The sequence below is a fragment of the Muscardinus avellanarius genome, assembly GCF_963383645.1.
Source record: "Muscardinus avellanarius genome assembly, chromosome: 7".
NCBI lineage: Eukaryota > Metazoa > Chordata > Mammalia > Rodentia > Gliridae > Muscardinus > Muscardinus avellanarius.
Genome location: NC_137793.1, coordinates 36,527,368 through 36,548,032, shown reverse-complemented (window position 1 = coordinate 36,548,032; position 20,665 = coordinate 36,527,368). Strand labels below are relative to the sequence as shown.

The following is a 20,665-nucleotide window of genomic DNA, read 5'->3' as shown; positions in this document are numbered from 1 at the left end:
TTCTCTATAAAAAAGAGTCACACATAGTTTGAGGGTCATAGCATTATAGAGATACTAAATAAGCTATTCACTCCATCCCATCCACCTATTAAAGAGCCATAATTATCATCATTGCTTCCAACCCAATTCAACAAGAATTGTAGGTATCATGTATCTACTATTGGGCTACATAGATGCAGTATGATCTTGAGAAACTAAAATGTCAGCCCAGGACCAACAACACAGCACATTATGTTGAATATAAAAATTATTTAGAATATACAGAATCCAAAATTGGGGTTTTTTTTTTTTTCATTGATCACCTGGATTGCAGAGCAAATGCTCTACCACTAAGTTATAGCACAAGCCCAACTTTTTCTGGGGATAGAACCCAGGGGCATTCTACCTCCAAGCTACACCCAGCTTTATTTTTTTAGTCTTTATTTTAAAACAAGGTCTCACTAAGTTGTAAAAGGTCTAAGTAGCTGAGACAGTCCTCCTGTCTCAGCCTCCCAAGTACTGGGATTACTAGTGTGTGCCACCATGCCCAGTTCTAGTCCAACATTTTGTCAAAATTTCTAGGAAATTATTGTAGTGGCCATCCATGAGAGGTTAAGCTCCTGCCCTTGCTTCCTTGGGAATTGCTCTCCCTTCCTGAACTGGGTCATATAATTCACTTCTTGGCTCTTAGACTGTATTAATTTGTGCAAAGGTATAACAGAATATACAAATAATATATAAAAATATTTTTACTTCATGGTATGAATGGCAGGTATGCTATTTCTGGCATTTAACATTGTTGTGCCCTAAAAAATACTTGCTAATTACAACACTTCTTCTTATATGCTTTAATTTTTAAAATCTCTTCTGATGATAAATATCAAATTCAAATTTAAACCTAAATTAATTGGATTATGTATTAGTTCTATAGCCAAATCTTTGTATCATTATATCTAAAACCAAATAGTTACATCTAAAGTTGCAAAGTTGCTTTCTCCTTCTCCTCCTCCTCTTCCTTCTTCTTCTTTCCTCCTCCTCCTCCTCCTCTTCCTCCTTCTTCTTCTTCGTCTTCGTCTTCGTCTTCATCTTCATCTTCTTCTCTTCCTCCTCCTCCTTCTTCTGTCTTTCAAGATTTTAAGTTTAATGATCTTGTGATGAATTTTAGATCCTGTTAAAAGAACCACATCCACAGACTGTACATAGTACCCCAAAGCAATGAGCTGCTTCTCCAGCACATCTGTTCCAACTTCCTCATCTTGATATAACTTCTTATTCTGCTAGAATTTTGATATTGGTGTGACTTGCATTAGCCATTTTCTATAAATTTGGTTTTCATGACTCTCTTTATTTTAAGCTATTTTCTGAACAAAAATTATTCAATTTTTAAAACTTTTATTAGAAAAATGGCTATGACATAAGACTCATAATAATTGGGAGAGATCTTTATTTACTTATTCATTTATTTGTCTTCCTGATTTTTCTTTCATTTCTGTCAGAAAATTACTGATGCAAATTGTATCGCTCATTCATTGATTCAGAGATGTTCATAGAATCTAAGTGAGGCAATGAGATGTGAGACATATTTGTTGCAGTTTTTGGAAAAGATAAGCTGCCTCCTTTTCTATAGTGAATGGAAGTAGGGATTCTCTTTGACATTAGACTAAAAGAGAAGTAGTATCCCTGGAAAGCAATGGCAGCCATTTGGCTCCCAGAATAGTACCAGACTTGAACTGGCTGAATCCCATAAAGAAAGAACATGGGGCCCAAAAGATTCCAAATTCAGTTCCAAGCCTGAGGCCACTACTTCAAGTTTTGCCTGAAGTTAGCACTATCTTTGGAGCCAGTGTGTTCTCTTTGTTACTTAAACCAGTCAGACTTTGCCTTTCAGATTATTTGAACAAAAATAACACTGAATGATTCACTATTATTGGCATTTGATATAAAAACAGTTTTGTTCGCTGGAGCAGACACTATTAGTCACCTACACAAAAGACACTATTCTTCTTTCTTGTTAACACAACCCTAATTTTATTCATGCTTTATGCAAATGATGTGTTTCCAGGATGCTAATGTGCACTAGGCTTAACCAGCACAGTGATTATTTCCCTATTCAAGACTGCTTTAGAAATATGACATATAGTCTGTCTCTATTTATACACACACACACACACACACACACACACACACACACATATATATATATATATATATATATATATATATATATATATATATGTAGAGAGAGAGAATAAATTGTCTTGCTAGTATTGCAGGTATCAGAAAGGTTTCCTAACACTTAAAAAGGGGAGAGAAGATAGGACTTTTCTTTCCCTTCCATCTTTTAGACAATGCCCTATGAAGAATGTAGTCACCTTGCAAATAGGAGGAAGGAGAATCAAGAGAATTCAAGAGATGCCAACCTGGCTTACTCAAGCCACAAGATGAACTAACCCTGGAATTCCCCAGGCTTTACCTTACCTGCAGTAATAAACTCCCATGTCTGGGCTGCTAATAGTCATTTGTCCTGTTGATGCAGAGCTGAATCACCTTGACTGATTTACCCACTAGCAATATTGATTTTGTTTTAGGCTAATCCTAAGTAACAACAACAACTAACAAACTAAATACCTAACTAAATAAATAAGAAACTTACTTGATTGATTAAAGCAAATTTGAGTCCTACAGAGACTCTAATACTTTCACAGTTTTAGATGTACTTTCTATTTGAAGATTTAAGTGATTTCAAGAATTGAAACGGTAAATTAGTACATAATATACATTAAATTTAATTCTTATATCTTAAGCCAGAGACAAAAGGGGAAATTGGCCTGCTGAAAATGCATGTGTGCTCTAAGTGTTTGTTTATCCAGGTGGTTAGACCAGAAGACACTGGGAGGGTCATCGTGGAAAGAGGCCAGAACAAATGCCCACAAGTCTTAATGGTGACCCTGCTGCCAATTCTTAAGATTCTTAACATTTACTAGATTCAAAATTAATAATAGATGGAAGCAAAATGGAGTGAGATATTTGACCTATTTATTATTTAATTTTTATTTCAAGAATATTTCATAAACAATTGAAAAGTACTCAGCATATGAGACTCATGGGTATGTCATGACCCCCAATCAGCAAAAAAACGCTGATGGAACAAACATTACAAAAACCCACATGGACACCTCACTGCACAGGAAAGGTGGGGCACTGTGATTAAAAAGTTGCTTGCATATTTCAGATCTGCTCCTATACCAAGATTCTAGGGGGTATCAGTCATAATAATAGAAACAAAATATAAATATTTGCTCAGCTTTGGTGTGGTTGTTGAACAAGTTCTTAGCAAAAATGACATAGCATAGGTGCTGTGTTTCATTTTTTTCTTCACTTCCCCTTTCACCCTTTCTTTTTCTACTGTCTCACAAGTATGGGGAAAGAGACTGCAGGAAAAAATGAAATCACAGTTGTGGAAGTTCTTTGACGTCTCTAGAAATTATGCATACTATATTGTCTGATATGTTTATGTATAATACATATCCAACAAAACTTCCCAGTGTCAGTATAAAAGTATTTTGCCAAATATTTCATGGGTCCCTTACACAATATTTCATACTTTTCTAAAGTGCCTTGGATTTGAGCCCAACCTGAAAATAACTCCTTTACCATTCACTTTGATAATGTTATCAAGAACTATAATTTACCTGATAAAGTAGGTAACTAGTGGAAAAACATCTATGAAAATTGACATTTGTACTGAATATCAGAAGTTTCCCTAAAGAAAAAAAAGCTTGTTTGAGTTCCCTCTTGGGGAATTTCCCTATCATTTTTTAGTTATCTTTTGAAATTTCAAGATGAAATTACATCTTGAAATTACAAAAACTAATAATAATAATAAAAGTAAGCTGATAAAATTGGAATGGCATTCCACAGGGAGGAGGGATGTAATAAACTGTGTTCCACAGGATATCTTTAAGAACAGGGCATTTTTAGGCTTCCAGTTTAACTTGACGTGGACATTCCTGGCCCTCACCTTTCTAAGGTCATTTCTTACTTTTGTCATAGTACAGTGAAATTTAAAGTCATAGCAAGTTACACAAAATAAAAATGAAAACTATAAAATAAAATTAGCTTTGATTGTATTGGAGATAAGATTGATGAACAACATTTGTTTCTGTGAACTCTTCTCTCAAATGAGCAAGGATCCTCCACTTGGACATACTTTACCCACTTCAACTCTGCTGTTGTTTCTCACACAGTTAAGCCACTTTTGCAGTTTCTTCTCTAAAACTTACTCTTTTTTTTTTTTTTTTTTTTTTTTTGGTCTCTTCTGAAAGGAACCTTGTAGGTTCCACTTGGAATAAATCCCAAGTGCTCAGATGGATCACTATAAAAACCATTTGTATCCAATGGCCAGACCACTAGCTCCTTATGTCATCTTTATTTCCACACAGTACTGAAAACCAAGAGAAAAACACAGTTTGGGAGTTCCTTGATAAAATAGTACCATAGAAGTTGATAACATAAATTATTTTCTTTTATTTTTTGCAGTGCTAAAGATTAAACCCAGTGTGCTAGGCAAATGTTTTACCACTGAGTCACTCATTCCCCTATCCCCGGAGAACACAATTTTTGTGTAAGATTTATAAGGACACAGAAGTGAAGGAAGTTGTGAGAGGATATTGCAGGATCTGAGGTAGAGACAATTGAAAAAAAGTTAAATATTTAGAAGTTTGAATCAGTAGGAATTCGTAATAAGATGAATGGAAATGAAGTTTGGAAATATAGCTGTATGGCAAAGTGTGTGTTTAACATGCATGAAGCCCTGGATTTAATCCCCAGTAGCACACACACAGATGGATAGATAGATGATAGATGATAGATAGATAGATAGATAGACAGACAGACAGATAGAAGATTATAGAAGTAAATAAATACAGCCGGGTATGGTGGCGCACGCTTGTAACCCCCATGCTTGGGAGGCGGAGACAGTAGGATCGCGCAGGTTTGAAGCCAACCGCACTGGCTTAGAGACCCTGTTTCCAAAAATAGGTCTGGGAGTATATCCCGGAGGTAGAAGGGCTTCCAGGAACCCCAGTACCACCAAAAAAAAAAAAAAAAAAAAAGAGAAGTAGATACATAAATATAAAGTAACTTCCATATTTCTGACTTTAGCAAAGAGATGCATGGTAATACCATTTTGCTCAGAAGAGGACTGTTGGTAAGAGATCAGTAATGGAGGTCAGATCATGAGTTCAGTTGGGAGCACATTCTATATGAGGTGGTCGTGAGATATCTGAACATGGGGTCCCAGGTCCAGAGCACAGGTCTGACCTAGTGTTGTAAATCTAGGCAGTGTTCATACCAGCAGATACAAGCAAGGCCACAGGCATGAAAGAAATTATCTACAGAGATAAAAGAAGAAAGTTTAAGACCAGGAGTATAAGACTGCTCATGAAGTAAGTAATCATTCTAAGAAGTCAACATCATAAGAAAAAAAAGAGTAGACAGAAAGTTTGGAGGAAAATGTTGTCATGTTTCAGAAGACAAGGGAAGGGTGTTCAAAGGGATAGAGTTAACAGGTTCAAAGGCTTAGAAGTCAAGGAAGATGAACTTAGAGCAAGTCCATTGGATTTAGTGATATTGGTGACCTCACAAGGCTATGTTTAGTAAGGTAATTAAAAAACAAAATCTAGGCTGCAATGGGTTAACATGAGAAAAGTATGGGGAAAGGGAGTTGGAGTGTACAGACAACTCACCCAAGATTTTGACTGTGAAGGGTGAAGAATGACAGAGCAATGGATGCAGAGGCATTAAAGAGTAAACTCTTCTATGTCCTTTTCATGATAACAGTTGAGTATGCTTACATGTTAATGGCTTGGAGCCATTAGGAAGGTTGACATTTACAAGGCAGCGGGGAGAAGAATGGCCCAAGATTTCCTAGGAGGCAGAACTGTCTGGAACCAGACCTCTCTGAATGTTTGGAAACCTTCCGTTGAAATCCAAGTCCACAGTTATTGCACGGAAATTATCTTTCTGGGTCTTCTACAATGGATGGATTTTCTCATTACTTATATGTTCATTAGTTCTCCCTCCATTGGTTTTCTATTATTTCTGTGACAAATTATCAGAAGCTTTATTATTGTATAGTTCTAGAGGTCAAAGTTTAAAACAAGTGCCTCTGGGGCCAAATTCAAGGTGTTGACAGAGCTCTGTTCCTTCCAGAAATCCTAAAGGAAATGGCTTTTTGCATTTTTCAGCTTCTTTTTTTTAACATCTATTTTCTCATTTATTTTTTAAATTTTTTATTGAACATAAATGGTATACATTTAAACTATACTTGGTGCCCTCTCTCCCCACCCCTGTTTTCCCTTCCCCCCTCCCACCAATGATTGTCCAGGGTAACCATGCCATATTCATAATTTTACACATATTTGGATGTAGACCCTCATTAATCAGGTTCAGTCTTCCTCCTCCCCTATCTTTCCATTCAAGTTTTGCTGGTATTTTCCCTCCATTATCTGGAGTACCACTGGTATCCTCTAGGTTCCCTAGTATGGGCATATTAGAGGGAACATATGTACCTTCTCCTTCTGTGCTTGGCTGATCTCATTTAACATAATGCTCTCCAGGACTTTCAGCTTCTGTAGGCCACTTAAATTCCTTGTCTTTGGCCCTTTTCTCTATTTTCAAAGCCAACAGTGTAGCATCTTCAGATGCTGCTCTGACTCCCATCCCTTCCCTTCCTCTAATGTCCTTATGATTCAGAGTCCCAAGTAATCCAGGATAACCTTTGTATTTCAAGTTCCATTATTATTATATCTGCAGAGTCACTTTTGTCATTAGGATCATATACTTTCAGGTTCAGAGAACATCTTTGAGGGTGTTATTCTGTACATGTTTGTGGACATCTTGGGGTGGTCATTATTCTGCCAACCACCATATCTTCTTATTTCCGAAGTACCTTAAAAGCTTAGCCAGAATTATGGCTGGAGCCTTCAGAACTTGATGTTTTATATAAGTAAAAAGATCTCAGTTACAGATTTCTGCAATGTCTTTCTTGAGTGATAGAGTATTCCCTACTAGGAGATGTTGTCCTGAGAGTTATTTGAAGATCTTACTTGGTTGGTACAAGCAACAGTTGATTTCAACATTTTAAGTGTTCATAACAAAATAAATGAACAACCCAAATAAAATTTGTGTCATTCTTTTTCTGCTATAGTAATTTTTTGTAGTTTATTATGTCCTTTGCACAACTAAGTCCAGCCAAGAGATAATGACTCCAGCTCCAGCACTCTGTCTAGGGGATTAATAAAGTTCAGTGGCACATCCTTGTTATCCCAGGACTCTAAGGTATAGTTGTACACATCACTCAAACTTGTGCATGCAAAAATAACTGCATCTCATTGTTGGGAACATCTGAGTGTCAAGTCAGCTAAATCAAAATGACTTGTACTCTTCTCCATGACCCCATTTTTCTACATAGTTTAAATGAGCAAAATCCCAATGCACAAAAATGACAGATCCTTTATGCCATTATTCTCAGAAAAAAATAAACCTATTTTCATTGTCATTGCCAAAGAATAGTCCTAACAATACTATTATTACTACAGCATCAGTTTATTTCTCAATGCTATGCAACATTAGAAACTACCATCTTATGAAAGTAAATGCAAACTAACTAAAGAGGCTTCGTTATCTCATAAGGATGTAGCCCATAAACCCTCTGTGTGCCAGGAAGAAAAACAGAGAAAAGGCTCACATTTGATACTCTAGTTAACATGCAGTTGGAAAGAAGTAAACTTGTCTCAACTTTGTGTTTGCCGGCTTTGTGTGGCTGGTACCAAAATATCTGACAAGATCAACTTAGAGGAGGAAGAATTTATTAAGGGATCACTGTTTCTGAGGTCTTGATCCATGCTAGACTGACTCTGACTCCGTTGCTCTGGGCCTGAGGTAAGGCAGAACATCATGATATAAAAGTGTGGTGTAGAAAAGCTCCTGGCAGTTGGCAGGCAGAAAGAGAGGCAGGAAAGGGCCAGGACAGGTACCATCCCCAGGGCCATGCCCCTAGGGGCACACTTTCTCTGGCCATGCCCCACCCTTCTATAGTTTTCACCACCTCCCAGTAAGTGCATTGAACATAGAAATCCCCTGATGAGGTCCAGCCCCCATAATGCAAGCATTTCACCTCTGAACACTGCTGTACTGGGGACCTTTTAACACATGCACTTTGGGGGTGTATTCCAAATCCAAACTGCAACATCCTTCAATTGACTTTGATTCCCTACTGGTTCCTTTTCTGATAAGCACAAAAACAGACCTTCTTCTATTGTCTCCTCTCTTTTGTCCTTTCATACAATCTCCTGGGTCTTTCCCTCCCTTGAATTTCCTGACCCTCCCATCAGGGTCCATTTTTACTTCTTGATATCTAGCCAGCTTTTGGTCATTGTGATTTACACTTTATTCTCTCTGAACCAGCAAGCTGGCCACCCTTAAGGGAGATTTCAGGTCCTATTCATTGGAAGAAGAGAGATTCTAAAAAACCTTTCTTCTGCTTAGATTGACTTCCTCTTGGCATAACTCAGGAACATTGTTATGTGGACAGTGTTTGTATCTTCTGAACCTTGTTAATGAACCCCTTCTGTAGAATATCCTGATATGACCCAAGACCTTGAAGTGTGTGTATGGGGTGGGGGTAGCAACATAATGAAGAACATTAACCTATGTTGTCTTATCCTCACCCTAGTTTTACTCTGCCTGCTGGTGAGTAGACAGAATATGGAATATAGCACTGACCTCTGCCCACCAAGCAATGTCTGCCCACTAGGTTTTTCCTCTACCTTGCACCAAGGACCAGTTTAGGGTAATTTTTAGTGTGCTCTTTTTCCTCTGAAGCGTATAGTTTGGATCTTAAATGTTCCCCCAAACGCGCATGTGGTAAAGACTTGGTTCCCATCATGGTGATTGGGAAACTTTAAGAGGTGGTGCCTTTGGCCGGGCATGGTGGTCCACGCTTGTAATCCCAGTATTCAGGAGACGGAGACCAGAAGATCATGGTTTGCTGACGACCTCAGCTACTTAGTGAGGCCCTTCACAACTCAGTGAGACCCTGTTTCAAAAAAATGAAGATACTAAAAAATGGGGCTGGGGGTGTAGCTTGGAGATACAATGCCCCTGAGTTCTATCCCCAGTACCACAAGGAAAAAAAAGAGAGAGAGAGAGAGAGAAAGAGAGGTGGTGCCTAGTGGAAGGCCTTTATGTCACCGGGGGCATGCCCTTGAAGTAGATAGTGAAACCCAGCCTTGACCCTTGCTGCAGGCCATCAAATGAGTGAATTTGTTCTATCACACGCTCTCTCCATGATGAGCTGTCTGCCCCCCACAATCCACCAGAGACCTAAAAGTACCAGGCTAACCAATCATGAACCAGAACCTCTTAAAATTAGCTGCCAAAATAAACATTTCCTCTTTTTTCTTTTTTCCTTTTTCTTTCTTTCTTTTCTTTCTTTCTTCTTTTTTTCCTTTCTTCCTTTCTCTCTGTACAGGGTATTAAAACCTGGACCTCACACATGCTAAGCATATACTCTACCACTGAGCTAAAACCCCTGCCAAACCTTTCCTATGAATATATAAATATATTTACCTTCTTATTTATTTTTATTCATTCCTTCATTCATTCATTCAGTACTGAGGGTCAAAACCAGGGCACTTTACCACTCACTGAACTACATCCCCAAACGTTTTTCTTTTTTTTTGTTTGTTTTTTTGTTGTTGTTGTTTTGTTTTTGAGACAGGATCTAGCTAAGTTGCCCAGGCTGCTCTCAAATTTGCAGTTCTCCTATCTCAGCCTTCTGAGTAGCTGGAATTACAAGCACACTCCACCATGCCTGACTAGTAAGCCTTTCCTTTTTTTTTGAGTTGATTATCTCAGGTATTTTGTTACAGTAATGAAAAATTAACTCAGTCCACCTCCCACCATGGACCAGCATAGGGAATTTTTGAATTTACTCTTTTCCTTCTGAAGGTTTGATAATTTGGGTCTATGAAATAAACTGATAATGTGCAGATTGATTTAAAAATATTAACATACAGAAACACAGGAGCCATACACAAAGTATGAGGTGCCAAGGAAAGTCAAACAGTTGAAGCTTACTTACATAGAACTAAACAAAGGAAAAATGGCATGGGCAACAGGAGGTGCCGCAGGCTGAGAAAGGTTGAGGGAACAGGTACACAGTGGGCAAGCATTGTCTTGTTATGCAGGTGAAGCCTCCCAGGTAACAGCCACCTGTGCTCATCTCCCTGTGAGCTAAATGTCAGACCCTCAATGTCTTCTTCCTAAGCAGAAAGGACACTATCAAATACAAGAGCTTGTTTGCATTCATTGGCTGTTTACTTCACTAATGTGTATTGCCTTTGTACATATACATTTCTTTCATCAAAGGGCAGCCAGTTAATCCTATTTACAGTTTCTCTGAACAGCCATCTTGAAATATTCCAAAGAAATATATCCCAGGGTAACATATTTTGGGGTCCCAGCCAGCCCATATAAGTTTTGTAGCAGCATCTTTGAGACATTCTCACGAGCTATTGTGCCCACCACTTCCCATATTAACGCCAAGGTGTCCATGCTACTTTCTCTGGAATGGTATCATCAGTCTTCTGGGGCTTATCAGCTGACTCCAGCAAACTCCAAGAATAAAGCCCTGGCTTCGGATCTTGAGGGGACTCACTTTCTCCCTGTGTTGCAGTGGACACTCTTAAACCTTTGTGGAAGCTGAGGAGTCACCGTGCTTCCATGTACAGCGTGATCCTGTCTTCCTATCCTCAGGCTCACCCTCTCTTTTTCATCCAGCTTGCAAGGAAACAGATCCATACATTCACTGAAACAGAAACGGAAATTAAAAAAAAAAAATCCTTCATACACTCATCATTCTCTGTGGATGTTCTGGAGGTAATTTAGCCAAGTTAGCACTGGCAAGATATTGCTGGGATGCCAGCAAATTAAAAGGGAGGGGCGTGAGGACCATAGATGCATTTTAGTCAGCTAGCAACACAGGCAGAGCCTTGTCGAGTTGCCAGGGAGAGGCACAAAGAATAGAATCCATGTGATCTCTCTCCTCCAGCTTCATGGACTGTAGTTCTGTCAAGAAGAGGCTTGCCTGGATAATTTCTGGCCTTCCTTTTAGGATTCAGCCAAAAGCTTGGTTTACTGTCGTTTTATAAATCAGCAGAAATTCAACGGCAGAAACCTGGCTGATCATCAGAATCACCGAGGGAAGCGGGGCGCGGTAGCACACGCCAGTAATTGCAGCTACTTGGGAGGCTGAGGCAAAGGAGTGCAAATTTAAGCCCGGTCTGGACAACTTAGCAAGACCTTGTCTCAAAATAAAATAAAATTTAAAAGGGGTCGGGGTGTGGCCCAGCAGCAGAGTGATTACCCAGCATGTGTGAGGCCTTGAGTTCCATCCTCAGTACTGCAACAATAAAGAAGAATTACCCCAGGAGTTTTTATAAAAATACAGATTCCCAGGCCTTCTTCTAAGTCCACTCAATAAGAACTTCAATGGTAAGACCTTGGACCCTCCACATTGTCAAAGCTTCTCAGATGCCAAGTTTGAGGAACCATTTTTATCATTTATAGAATCTAAAACTGATCTTAAAGAGATAGGTCTAAAGGATCAACTATTCTAACTTTGCCTTTTCTATCAAGAAAAAAGTAATCTCAGCAATCTTTCATGCAGTGGTAGACAATCACAACAGTGTGCCATTCTTTTAATGGAACAATAAAAAAAGCTTTGTTTGAAGAAAAGGTATTCCCGGAGGATACCTAGATATCACCCTAATGCTATACTCATTGAAATCCCTGGACTGGCCCTTTCCATGGCGATTTTGTATCACATATGCACTTCAGTCTCATTCATTTAGTCACTTGAAAAAGGAGTAGCTACTATATTCCAAGCACTATTTTAGGAGAAGCAGATCCAGAATGGAACAAAACAATCAAGAAACTTCACCCTCATGCAGCTTTCATTCTAGTGGGTGAGACTACAAACAAGATAAAAATGTAGAGTAGTCAAATAGAGCATGTCAGTAAAATCAAACCAGGGACCAGGGAGTTGACGCATTCAGCAATGGATGTCAGGTTGAAGTTGCAGGGAGGTCGGCCAATGAAGGCTTCTCTGTGTGGAGATGGCTTTGGAGAGTGGGGACCTGAAAGAATCGAGGCAGCTGGCCACGTGTGCCACAGGAGCGCCCTGGGCCAGGCAGAGGACAGAGCAAATGCACAGGCCCTGGCGGAGGACCATGCTCCCTCTGTCAGGACTAACACTGAGAATGGTGGAAACATAGCAAAGTAAAAGCTACAGTGACTTCGGAGAGGAGGAATAGGGCGTGTGTCAGGGAGGTCAAGGGGGCCCAGGTCACATTATAGGGCTTTTTAATCTGTTGAGATGAAAAACCACTGAAGGGCTTTAGGTGAGAGTATCAAAACCTAGTGTATATTTTATTGGGACTTGCCTCTGTAGCACTGAAACCAGGCCAACGTAGCAGAAGCCAGGTGAACAGGTAGAAAGTTATTGTGATACTTCAACTTTATGTGCTGAGAATTAGTACTTGACTGAATAAGCATGGGCTCTGGGTTGATTAGAGGCCTCAGAGTCTACACAAGGCGGGAGGTGAGATCCTGCAGTTCCCTGAAGCTGCATAGCTCTCACACATCTCAGTGAGAGCGTCTACCTGCCGCCTGAGGATGCCGGCAGTTAGAGATGAGAGCTTCTCATCCCATCCCCCTGTTCCCTAATTACTGACCAAGTCCTCAGAGTGCCCACAGCACTGAGGCTGCACCCTCTGGTTCTGAGTATGTGTGTCTCTAAAATTCATCTGAAATCAAATTTCCAATGTGTTGCTATTAAGAGGTTGAGGCTGTGGGAGGCAAGGAGGTCATGAGAGTGAGTGGGATCATGGCCCCTAGAAGAGAGGCTCTTCAACCCTGCCACGTGAGGACAGCTAGCAGCTGCCATCTCTGGGGAATGGGCCCCCGTCAGATCCCGAACATATTAGCACCTTGATCTTAGACTTCTCAGCCTTGGCAACTATGAGAAATCAGTTTCTGTTGTTTATAAATTATTGAATCTATAGTATCTTGTGGTAGCAGCCTGAGACACGTAGGCACTGCATCTGGTTGGGGCTCAGATGATTGTTCAGAAACAATTACTTCCTACACAATCTTTCTTGTTCCTAGCTTTTCCTAAGTGTTTTCTCTTCATCAGATATTCTATAGGTTCTCTGATCTGCTGCTTTCAGGACCACTATCCCATATCTTCAGGGCTATAGCCCTCCCATTATCATTTTCTTTCTTTTTTAAATCTCTCTCTCTCTCTCTCTCTCTCTCTCTCTCTCTCTCTCTCTCTCTCTCTCTGTGTGTGTGTGTGTGTGTGTGTGTGTGTGTGTGTGTGTGTGTGTGTTTGTAATGTGCCATAGCACCCAGCATTATGGCTTCAACTTGGTATCCATTCCTTTCCAAGGCACTTATGAAAATAGACATCTTTACAAACCCTTATGTTTGGGCCTGCTGCTAGGTGAAAATATATATTCTCTCTCTTGTCTGCAATTGCAATTTACACTGTTCCTCTAAAACATAATCCTATTATAAATTTCATCATCATTGTATGATGTGAAAAATTTCCTAACTACATTTAAATTGTAAATGACCAAGCTTATTTACTAATCAAATCTTTTCTAATACTACTGTTTCTTTTGTTTTTCAAATCAATGAACACCTGCCAACATCAGATGTATCTAAGTGTTCACAACATTAGTGGAAGGAAATTGAAGCATCTCAGAATCAGTTGTTTGGCACTATAAAGACTGGTCTTTTGCAAAAATAAAAACACTGGCAAGAGAGGATGAAGAAAATTCCAAGTCATAATACTAATTTTAGTTTCAAGAGTTAAAATATTTGTACTACAAGAAAAGAAAACAAAAAAAGTGAAGCATTTATTTCAAAGAATTGCCACTTCCAAATATCCATTGAGAAAGATAGAAAACTTGGAAAGTTTCTGTTGTGGCTTTATCTTTTATTAAAGTGGAGAGGAATATTTTTAAGGAAGGTGCCAAATTGCAAACCCACATATGACAAGAGATGAAACTGGACTCCCTGGTAGTTGTTGACCAATACACACAGCTTTCAAAAGATGCATGAAATGAGTCAGAGTGATGGGCACTGGTACAGGGGAGTAGTCTGGCACAGCCTTTGAGGCCAAACAGTAATCCTGGGTGGGTGGCTCTGGCAGAAAGAGGTACGTAATCACCTCACCGGTGAGAGTCTTTCTTATTGAGTAAATACTTGGCAGCCTCTGTCATGCGCTTGAAAGGCAGAGAGAAAAGTAAACTTTCATGAGTGAGTGAGTGAGTACCGGTGGAGGTGTTTGTTTAGGTTAATTGTAAATGTCCTTTAGGGTCTAACTTAGGGCAGCCTCTCCCATGCACCATGGTGGAACTGCGACCGTAGGAACCAGTGTCACACCTTGTTCTCTGCGTGCAGGTCCCAATCTCAAAGATTAGATGACTAATTACTAGATGAATGAATGAAAAGGTGACTGTGGAGCTGGAAACAAGCGCACGTCCCATTGGCAGAGGTGTTTTATTAAACAACCAGATAAAGGCTCTCCTCATTTCTCTGCTTGGTGCATACTTTTGGGTGGCACAAGTAAAGGGACTTGAAGGGGGACACCTCTCTTCAGAAAGTATTTAGACGATCTAAAAAGAAGCTCTCTCTGCCACTAACTGGGCTACCTTTCAACACTGCATAGAAAGCTCTTAACTTCCTGAGCTCATGAAGAAATGTTTTCATATGTTTGACCTAATATGTCACTACATGTTCTTTCTCTGATTAGCTGCAGCTGTGATGGACAGATGGGGACCCCAGTCTGTCCCCATCTGTCCATCACAGCTGTCCACCTGTCAGCTATCTCTCAGCGGTTTGCAGCTGCAATGATTACAAAATTCAGACTTTATCTATTGACTACTGTTTGGCAGTCAGATATATAAAGAACATGAGGGGTGCCAGTGTTGGAGACCCACTCGATTAGAAAATCAGCATAAAGATGTTGCAGAAATCATTCCTGTACTGGGCGATGCAAGACCAAAATGCATTTCAACTCTTAGGCCCTAAGCTGTTCCTTAAAGGACATTTGCCTCTGTTGTGATCTATTTAGCTATTTTATTAGTTCTATTCAGTCTAAATGTTGTGTGGCACTTTGCTAAAAGCATAAAAGTTTTGAGGTTATGGAAAATAGCTAGAAATGGCCAAAGGCAAATGTCACAGTTTCTTCTGGGCCTGTGGTCTTTTAAGGCTGACATAGAAAAGTAAGTATAGCCCTGCCCGTGCAGTCTCTCCTCTAAAACTTTCTAAATCTGTCCAACTTCTACCACTGATTTCTTGTGTTGTCTTTGCTCAGAATAAGTCTGAACCCTCATCCTTGTTCCTGTTTTGCAGGAGCTGAACCCTGGGCCTTGTGCATGCTAGGCAAACACTTTATCACTAAGCTACATCCTCAGAGCCCTAAGATCTATCTCAATTGCAGGCAGATAGAAGGGAAACCATTAAAAATAGTGTATGCTTTATAAAATCCTCTCACAGTGACTAATCAGTTCTCTCACAGAGAGAAGGGCCTTTCTAATGCTGACTCTGGGTCTCCTGGAGTTTCCAGGTATAGGCTAAAGTTTACCTGGACATAAGGAGAACCCCCATGCCCTGGTAACCATGATCTTGGTAAGACTCTGAGCTGCAAGTCTAAGGAAGACAGTGGGTGTTTGAGATTTGGGATGTGGAAGCTGTCAGGCCTTTAGAGACACATGTTCTGTCCTGTTACAGATGAGGGAGGCTTGATGAGGAAAGAGCAGTGTGATGATTGGTGGAAGAGTCCAGAAAACTCATCTGGGTGGCTTAGGGCCAAAATAAATAGGATGTGAGACACTGGAGTCACCCATTTTGTTGAAGATTTTAAGACACTACCACTATTTGTAATGTGTTTAGAAACAGAACAAAAATATTTATATGTGTAAAGAGATCCTTTATTAGTAAAATATTATTGTATAAGAAATTTCCTCTTTTGTGTATGGGATATACCATATGCTGATTCTTTCCTAATCAGTATTTTCAGTTAATATATGAAAAAAATACACTGGGAATCAAATGCCTCATGCCAGCTCTTCATTTTTTAGCCATATGCTTCTTCTTGACACTTTTTCCAATCGTTTTGTCTGTGTCATGATTATAACTCCCCCAAATTCATATGTTGAAGCCTCAAGCTCCAATGTGATAGTAGTTCAAGATAGGGCCTGTGAAGGTAATAAGAGTATGGCCCTTGTGGTGAAACCCATGCCCTTATAAAAGAGACACTAGCTGGGTGTGGTGGCACGCAGTTGTAATCCCAATACTTGGGAACCTGAGACAAGAGGATTGCAGGTTCAAGGACAGCCTCAGCAACTTAGCAAGGCCCTCAACAATGTAGAGAGACCCTATCTCAAAATTAAAAAAAAAAATTAGAAAGGACTAGGTGATTAGCTTAGAGGTAGAATGCCCCTGGGTTCAATTCCCAGTACCAGCTATCTACAAACCAGACCAGAACTCAACTATCCAGTCAGCTTGATCTAGAACTTTTTGCCTCCACAACTGTGAGAAGTAAGCATCTATTGTCTAATCCACCCAGTCTATAATATTTTATAATAGCATCCCAGGCAGACTAATATGCCCTGCCTCTCCTCCCATTTGTTGTTTTTGTTTGTTTGGTTGGTTGGCTGGTTGGTTGGTTGGTTTGCTTTGCCATGTTTTTCCTCCCTTCTCTGCTGTTCTCTTCTAGACAGAGAACATAGACCTAGCATCTATGATTGCCTCTGTAAGGCCTCCCTGCTGCAGTTTTGCCTTATTTATTATTAGAACTGGTGAACAAAGTATTCTACCTATATCACCTTATCTCAAAAATAAAATAATTAAAAATTTAAAAGACCCATTTGCCCCTGGGATGGCATTAAACACTTGATTTTCCATTGTACATGCCAGTTAAAGCTTCTCCTGGAAGGAGAGGGGAAGCTAGGGAAGGAAAAGATTGAAGGCGAGGTCAACAAGAAATACAAAGCTGATAAATGGGCACGCTCAAGGAGGCTCCTGAGGCACCTGTCACTCCAGCCTCCCGTCTGCCTGCCCTTCCTCTCTGCACTGTCTTCCCATGCCACTTTGCTGTACTTCATATTTTTTCTTTTTTAATTTATTTTTATACTTTTGTTGGTGCATTACAATCTCACATCATAATGGAGTTCACAGGGATGATGGCACACATGCACACAGCACCTGGTGAGCTTTCCCCCGGCCCCTTCCCTATTCTCTCCCCTTCCCCATACAAGCTATGGAGATAGGCATTGGTGTTCTTACATATGCACGTATGTCAGTGGAAGTGTTTCCTATTTCTCCCTCCCACCCCCAAGACCACCTCCCTCACTCCACTGGAGTTTCTCCTCCATTCTCTGAAGTCTCTCTGGTATCCTGATTACTCTCTAGCTTATACATATGAGAGAAAACACATGACCCTTCACTTTCTGTGACTGGCTAATTTCACTTAACATAATGTTCTCTAGGTCCATCCATTTTCCTACAAATGACATACATTTGTTCTTTTTTATTGCTGACTACAATTCCATTGTGTATATAGCCCATAACTTTGTAATCCATTCATCTGTTGATGGCCATCTAGGTTAGTTTCATAACTTGGCTATTATGAATCGTGCAGCTATAAACATGGATATGCATGTATTAACTATAATATTTTTTCACTCCTGCTAAAGCTTAATTCACCACTATCTTCTTAAATTCCAGCACTAGACGTTCAAATAATTAGAACAAACAGGCCCCAATGTGTTCCATTTTTTGAAGGGGGTTACTGGGGATTGGACCTAGGGGCATTCTACTTCTGAGCTACAACCCCAGACCAGCCTTTTTATTTATTTACTTATATTTTGAAACAGGATCTCATCAAGTTGCTAAGATCCTCACTAAGCTGCTGAGGCTGGCCTCAAACCTGCAATCACCATGTCTCAGCCTCCCAAATAATAGATTCGCATCACCACACCCAGCAGGATTCTTAAAATTTAGCAAATCACTAGTAATAATTTCTAAGAACAGAGAATGGCCTGATCATTTTGGGAAAACCAAAAGGATGCTGCCCATGGTGCCACGTAGTGCTCAAGCTTTGATCTGTGACTCCTTGAGGAAGTGATGATGGCCAGTGAGTTCTATTCGCCGATGGGTGATTCCTTGTCTGCGTGCACAGCTTGGCACAGCTGCCCCATCTTTAGCAGGTGTGTGGGTATGCAGCAGCAGAAGGCTTTTGTATCTGGGACGTACAGAAGTACTTCTCTCAGGTGCAGCAAGGTTCATTCATATGCTGTGGACTCCATTGTTCCTGAAATAATACCTAAGCCCCTGATACCCCTTACCATTTATATCTGAGTCGGCCTTTTGTATAGCTCGGAGGAATTTGATGGTGGAAATTTCGAAAAAGAGTGAGAGAACAGTAGTGCTACCAAGGGCTAGTAAGATGAGGTTCATTTTAAAGAGATAATTTTTTAGAAAGACTAGTGAGATTTGTTTTCAAAGGACTCCCTGTTGCCAATTTTTAATCTCTTATCTTTTTCTGGGAGCCTCTCTCTCCCTCCTTTTTCAGATGTTTATCCTTATCTGAAGGGTTAGCTGGCAGAAATTGATAAAATGTAAGTTTTTTGTCTAGGAAAAATTTACAAAGTTATATTTTAAAATGTTGAAAAATCTTCAGACCTAAAACAACTGGATCTCTGTGGGAGATACCATGCAAATAGAGTTTCCTGGATCTCCACAAATTTTACACCTGCCAACCTAAAGCAGACTTGGGCTAAGAAAGGAATCTTTTCTCATTGGGGCAATGGCAAGTTTTGTTTTGTTTTGTTGTTATTTTCAATTGAATAAAAACTCAATCTAAAGCGTGCTTTTACTTGGCCATACCTCCTGTGAAGTGTCTTTAGGGAAAAACAGAACAGGAAACTTGGGGTGGCCTTTATTTGTAGATTGGATTTTCAAGGACAGCTCATTCCCATGGTTGACTGAAAGTTAAATGCGTATAAAATGTTTTTAAAGAGTTGGCAAGAACTGACTCTCCTCATTCTCAAGAGGCTTCTAAATTCTTTCATGAGCACCCAAAATCTTTCTCTTCACTGGGTCTCGGTTCTGTTCTCAGTATATGTGACCAGAATCATCTGATGCAACATCTGCGCTCTCATAAGAACGTGAGAAATAAAACTTTCCCTCTTCCTTCTCTCTGTGTTCTGGGAACTCCAAACTGCTCAGATTTTCCCTTTCTTGTTTGCTGCAGAAGGCAACTCACTGGCAGAGTCCTGTGGCGGCCTCCCCCCTGTGGAAGAGGGAGAGAGAAAAATTAACCTGATCATGGAGCTATCCACCCAGGTCTCCCTGCAGACAGAGAAGATCACTCAGCTGGAAGAAGTGCTGGAGGAAAAGGAAAGAAAGATTCATCAGCTGGAAGCCAAGTGGGAAGTCCCTCTTTCCCAGGAGGTTGAGGACTCCTCAGAAGGTTTAGAAGAAGCCCCCTCTTTCTTTAATAATAGCATTACTCCTGTGGCCTCTGATGAGGATTTATAAAGAAAACCAATAAAAGTGTACTAAGTGTTATGAAGGTTAAGTCCAGAGCCCAAGTGGTCTCCTCACTGGAAAATTCAAGTTCAAGTTTGTGGGGTTTGAACCTTTCCTACAATGTTCATGTTTGGAAGGAAACAGAAGAAAGGGAAGCCTTTAGAAATAAACACTGAATGTTTCCCTTCAGATGCCAGTAGTCACGTAATCCACACAGCTGTAGACACTATGCTTTCAAACATTCCTGTAAGCGCGGAAGAAGGAGAAACAAAATTAGACAGATGCTGAAAGAACTTAGCATTTGCCTCTTATCAGAGGTTTGGCCTACTGCAAGGGGTGGGTAGTACCAGTCCTGAACAGAAAGGTGCCGTGGAGGGCCAGCTTCGAGCGGGGATGTTAGCGGAAAAGCAGAGCCTTTTCTAGCAGTAAATAGCCGTGACGTCTGTCCTTTCCCATCCCCTGGTGTTTGTTTCTTTATGGTACACACTTCGTGAATACTAGCAAGAGTAGAAATGAAACAAAAGTAAAGCAATTAAAAAAAAAAATAGAATGGATGAATCAGAGCGGTAATCTTTTGGGAAAAGTGTCCTGGGACAGCAGCTCCCTGGAAAAAATACACAACACTGGTCCCCCCCCCCCTTAGGAGCAAGACTGAGACTAAAGCAAAACACACTCCGCTGTTAGAATTGTACCAAGTAACAGTGAGAGGCACAAAATAATGGCAGAAAAAATGGAGCACGGGCAAAGGAGAATTACCCTGCAATTAACAGAGTAGAAGGAATCATATCATACTCTCCTCCCACCCAACCCCCTCAAAGGAACTCTTTCCTGTCCAGAGGGAGCATCTAGGCACTAAATACAAGGGAGATTTCAGGACTTAATTCTTCCTGTTCTGGTAGAAGCTTTCTCAAGCAAACAGCTCTAGCTCTCTCAATGGAACTCACTAATTCAACAAATACTCATCAAAACTCCTTTATTTTCTGGATACAAAAATAGGTGTTAGAAATATAAAAAA

The 20,665-nt window shown here is 40.2% G+C and overlaps 1 protein-coding gene across 1 annotated transcript in view; it reads left to right on the top strand.

Annotated features, from left to right (window-relative positions):
- Positions 1-19,659, top strand: part of CCDC192 (coiled-coil domain containing 192) — a gene marked incomplete at both ends in the record, with an annotated part of 215,972 nt that extends 196,313 nt beyond the window's left edge. Inside the window, one exon of the mRNA XM_080698684.1 lies at positions 19,373-19,659. Within this exon, the coding sequence (XP_080554810.1) occupies positions 19,373-19,659 (287 nt within the window). The remainder of the gene's footprint in view (positions 1-19,372) is intronic.
- Positions 19,660-20,665: the final 1,006 nt, after the last annotated feature.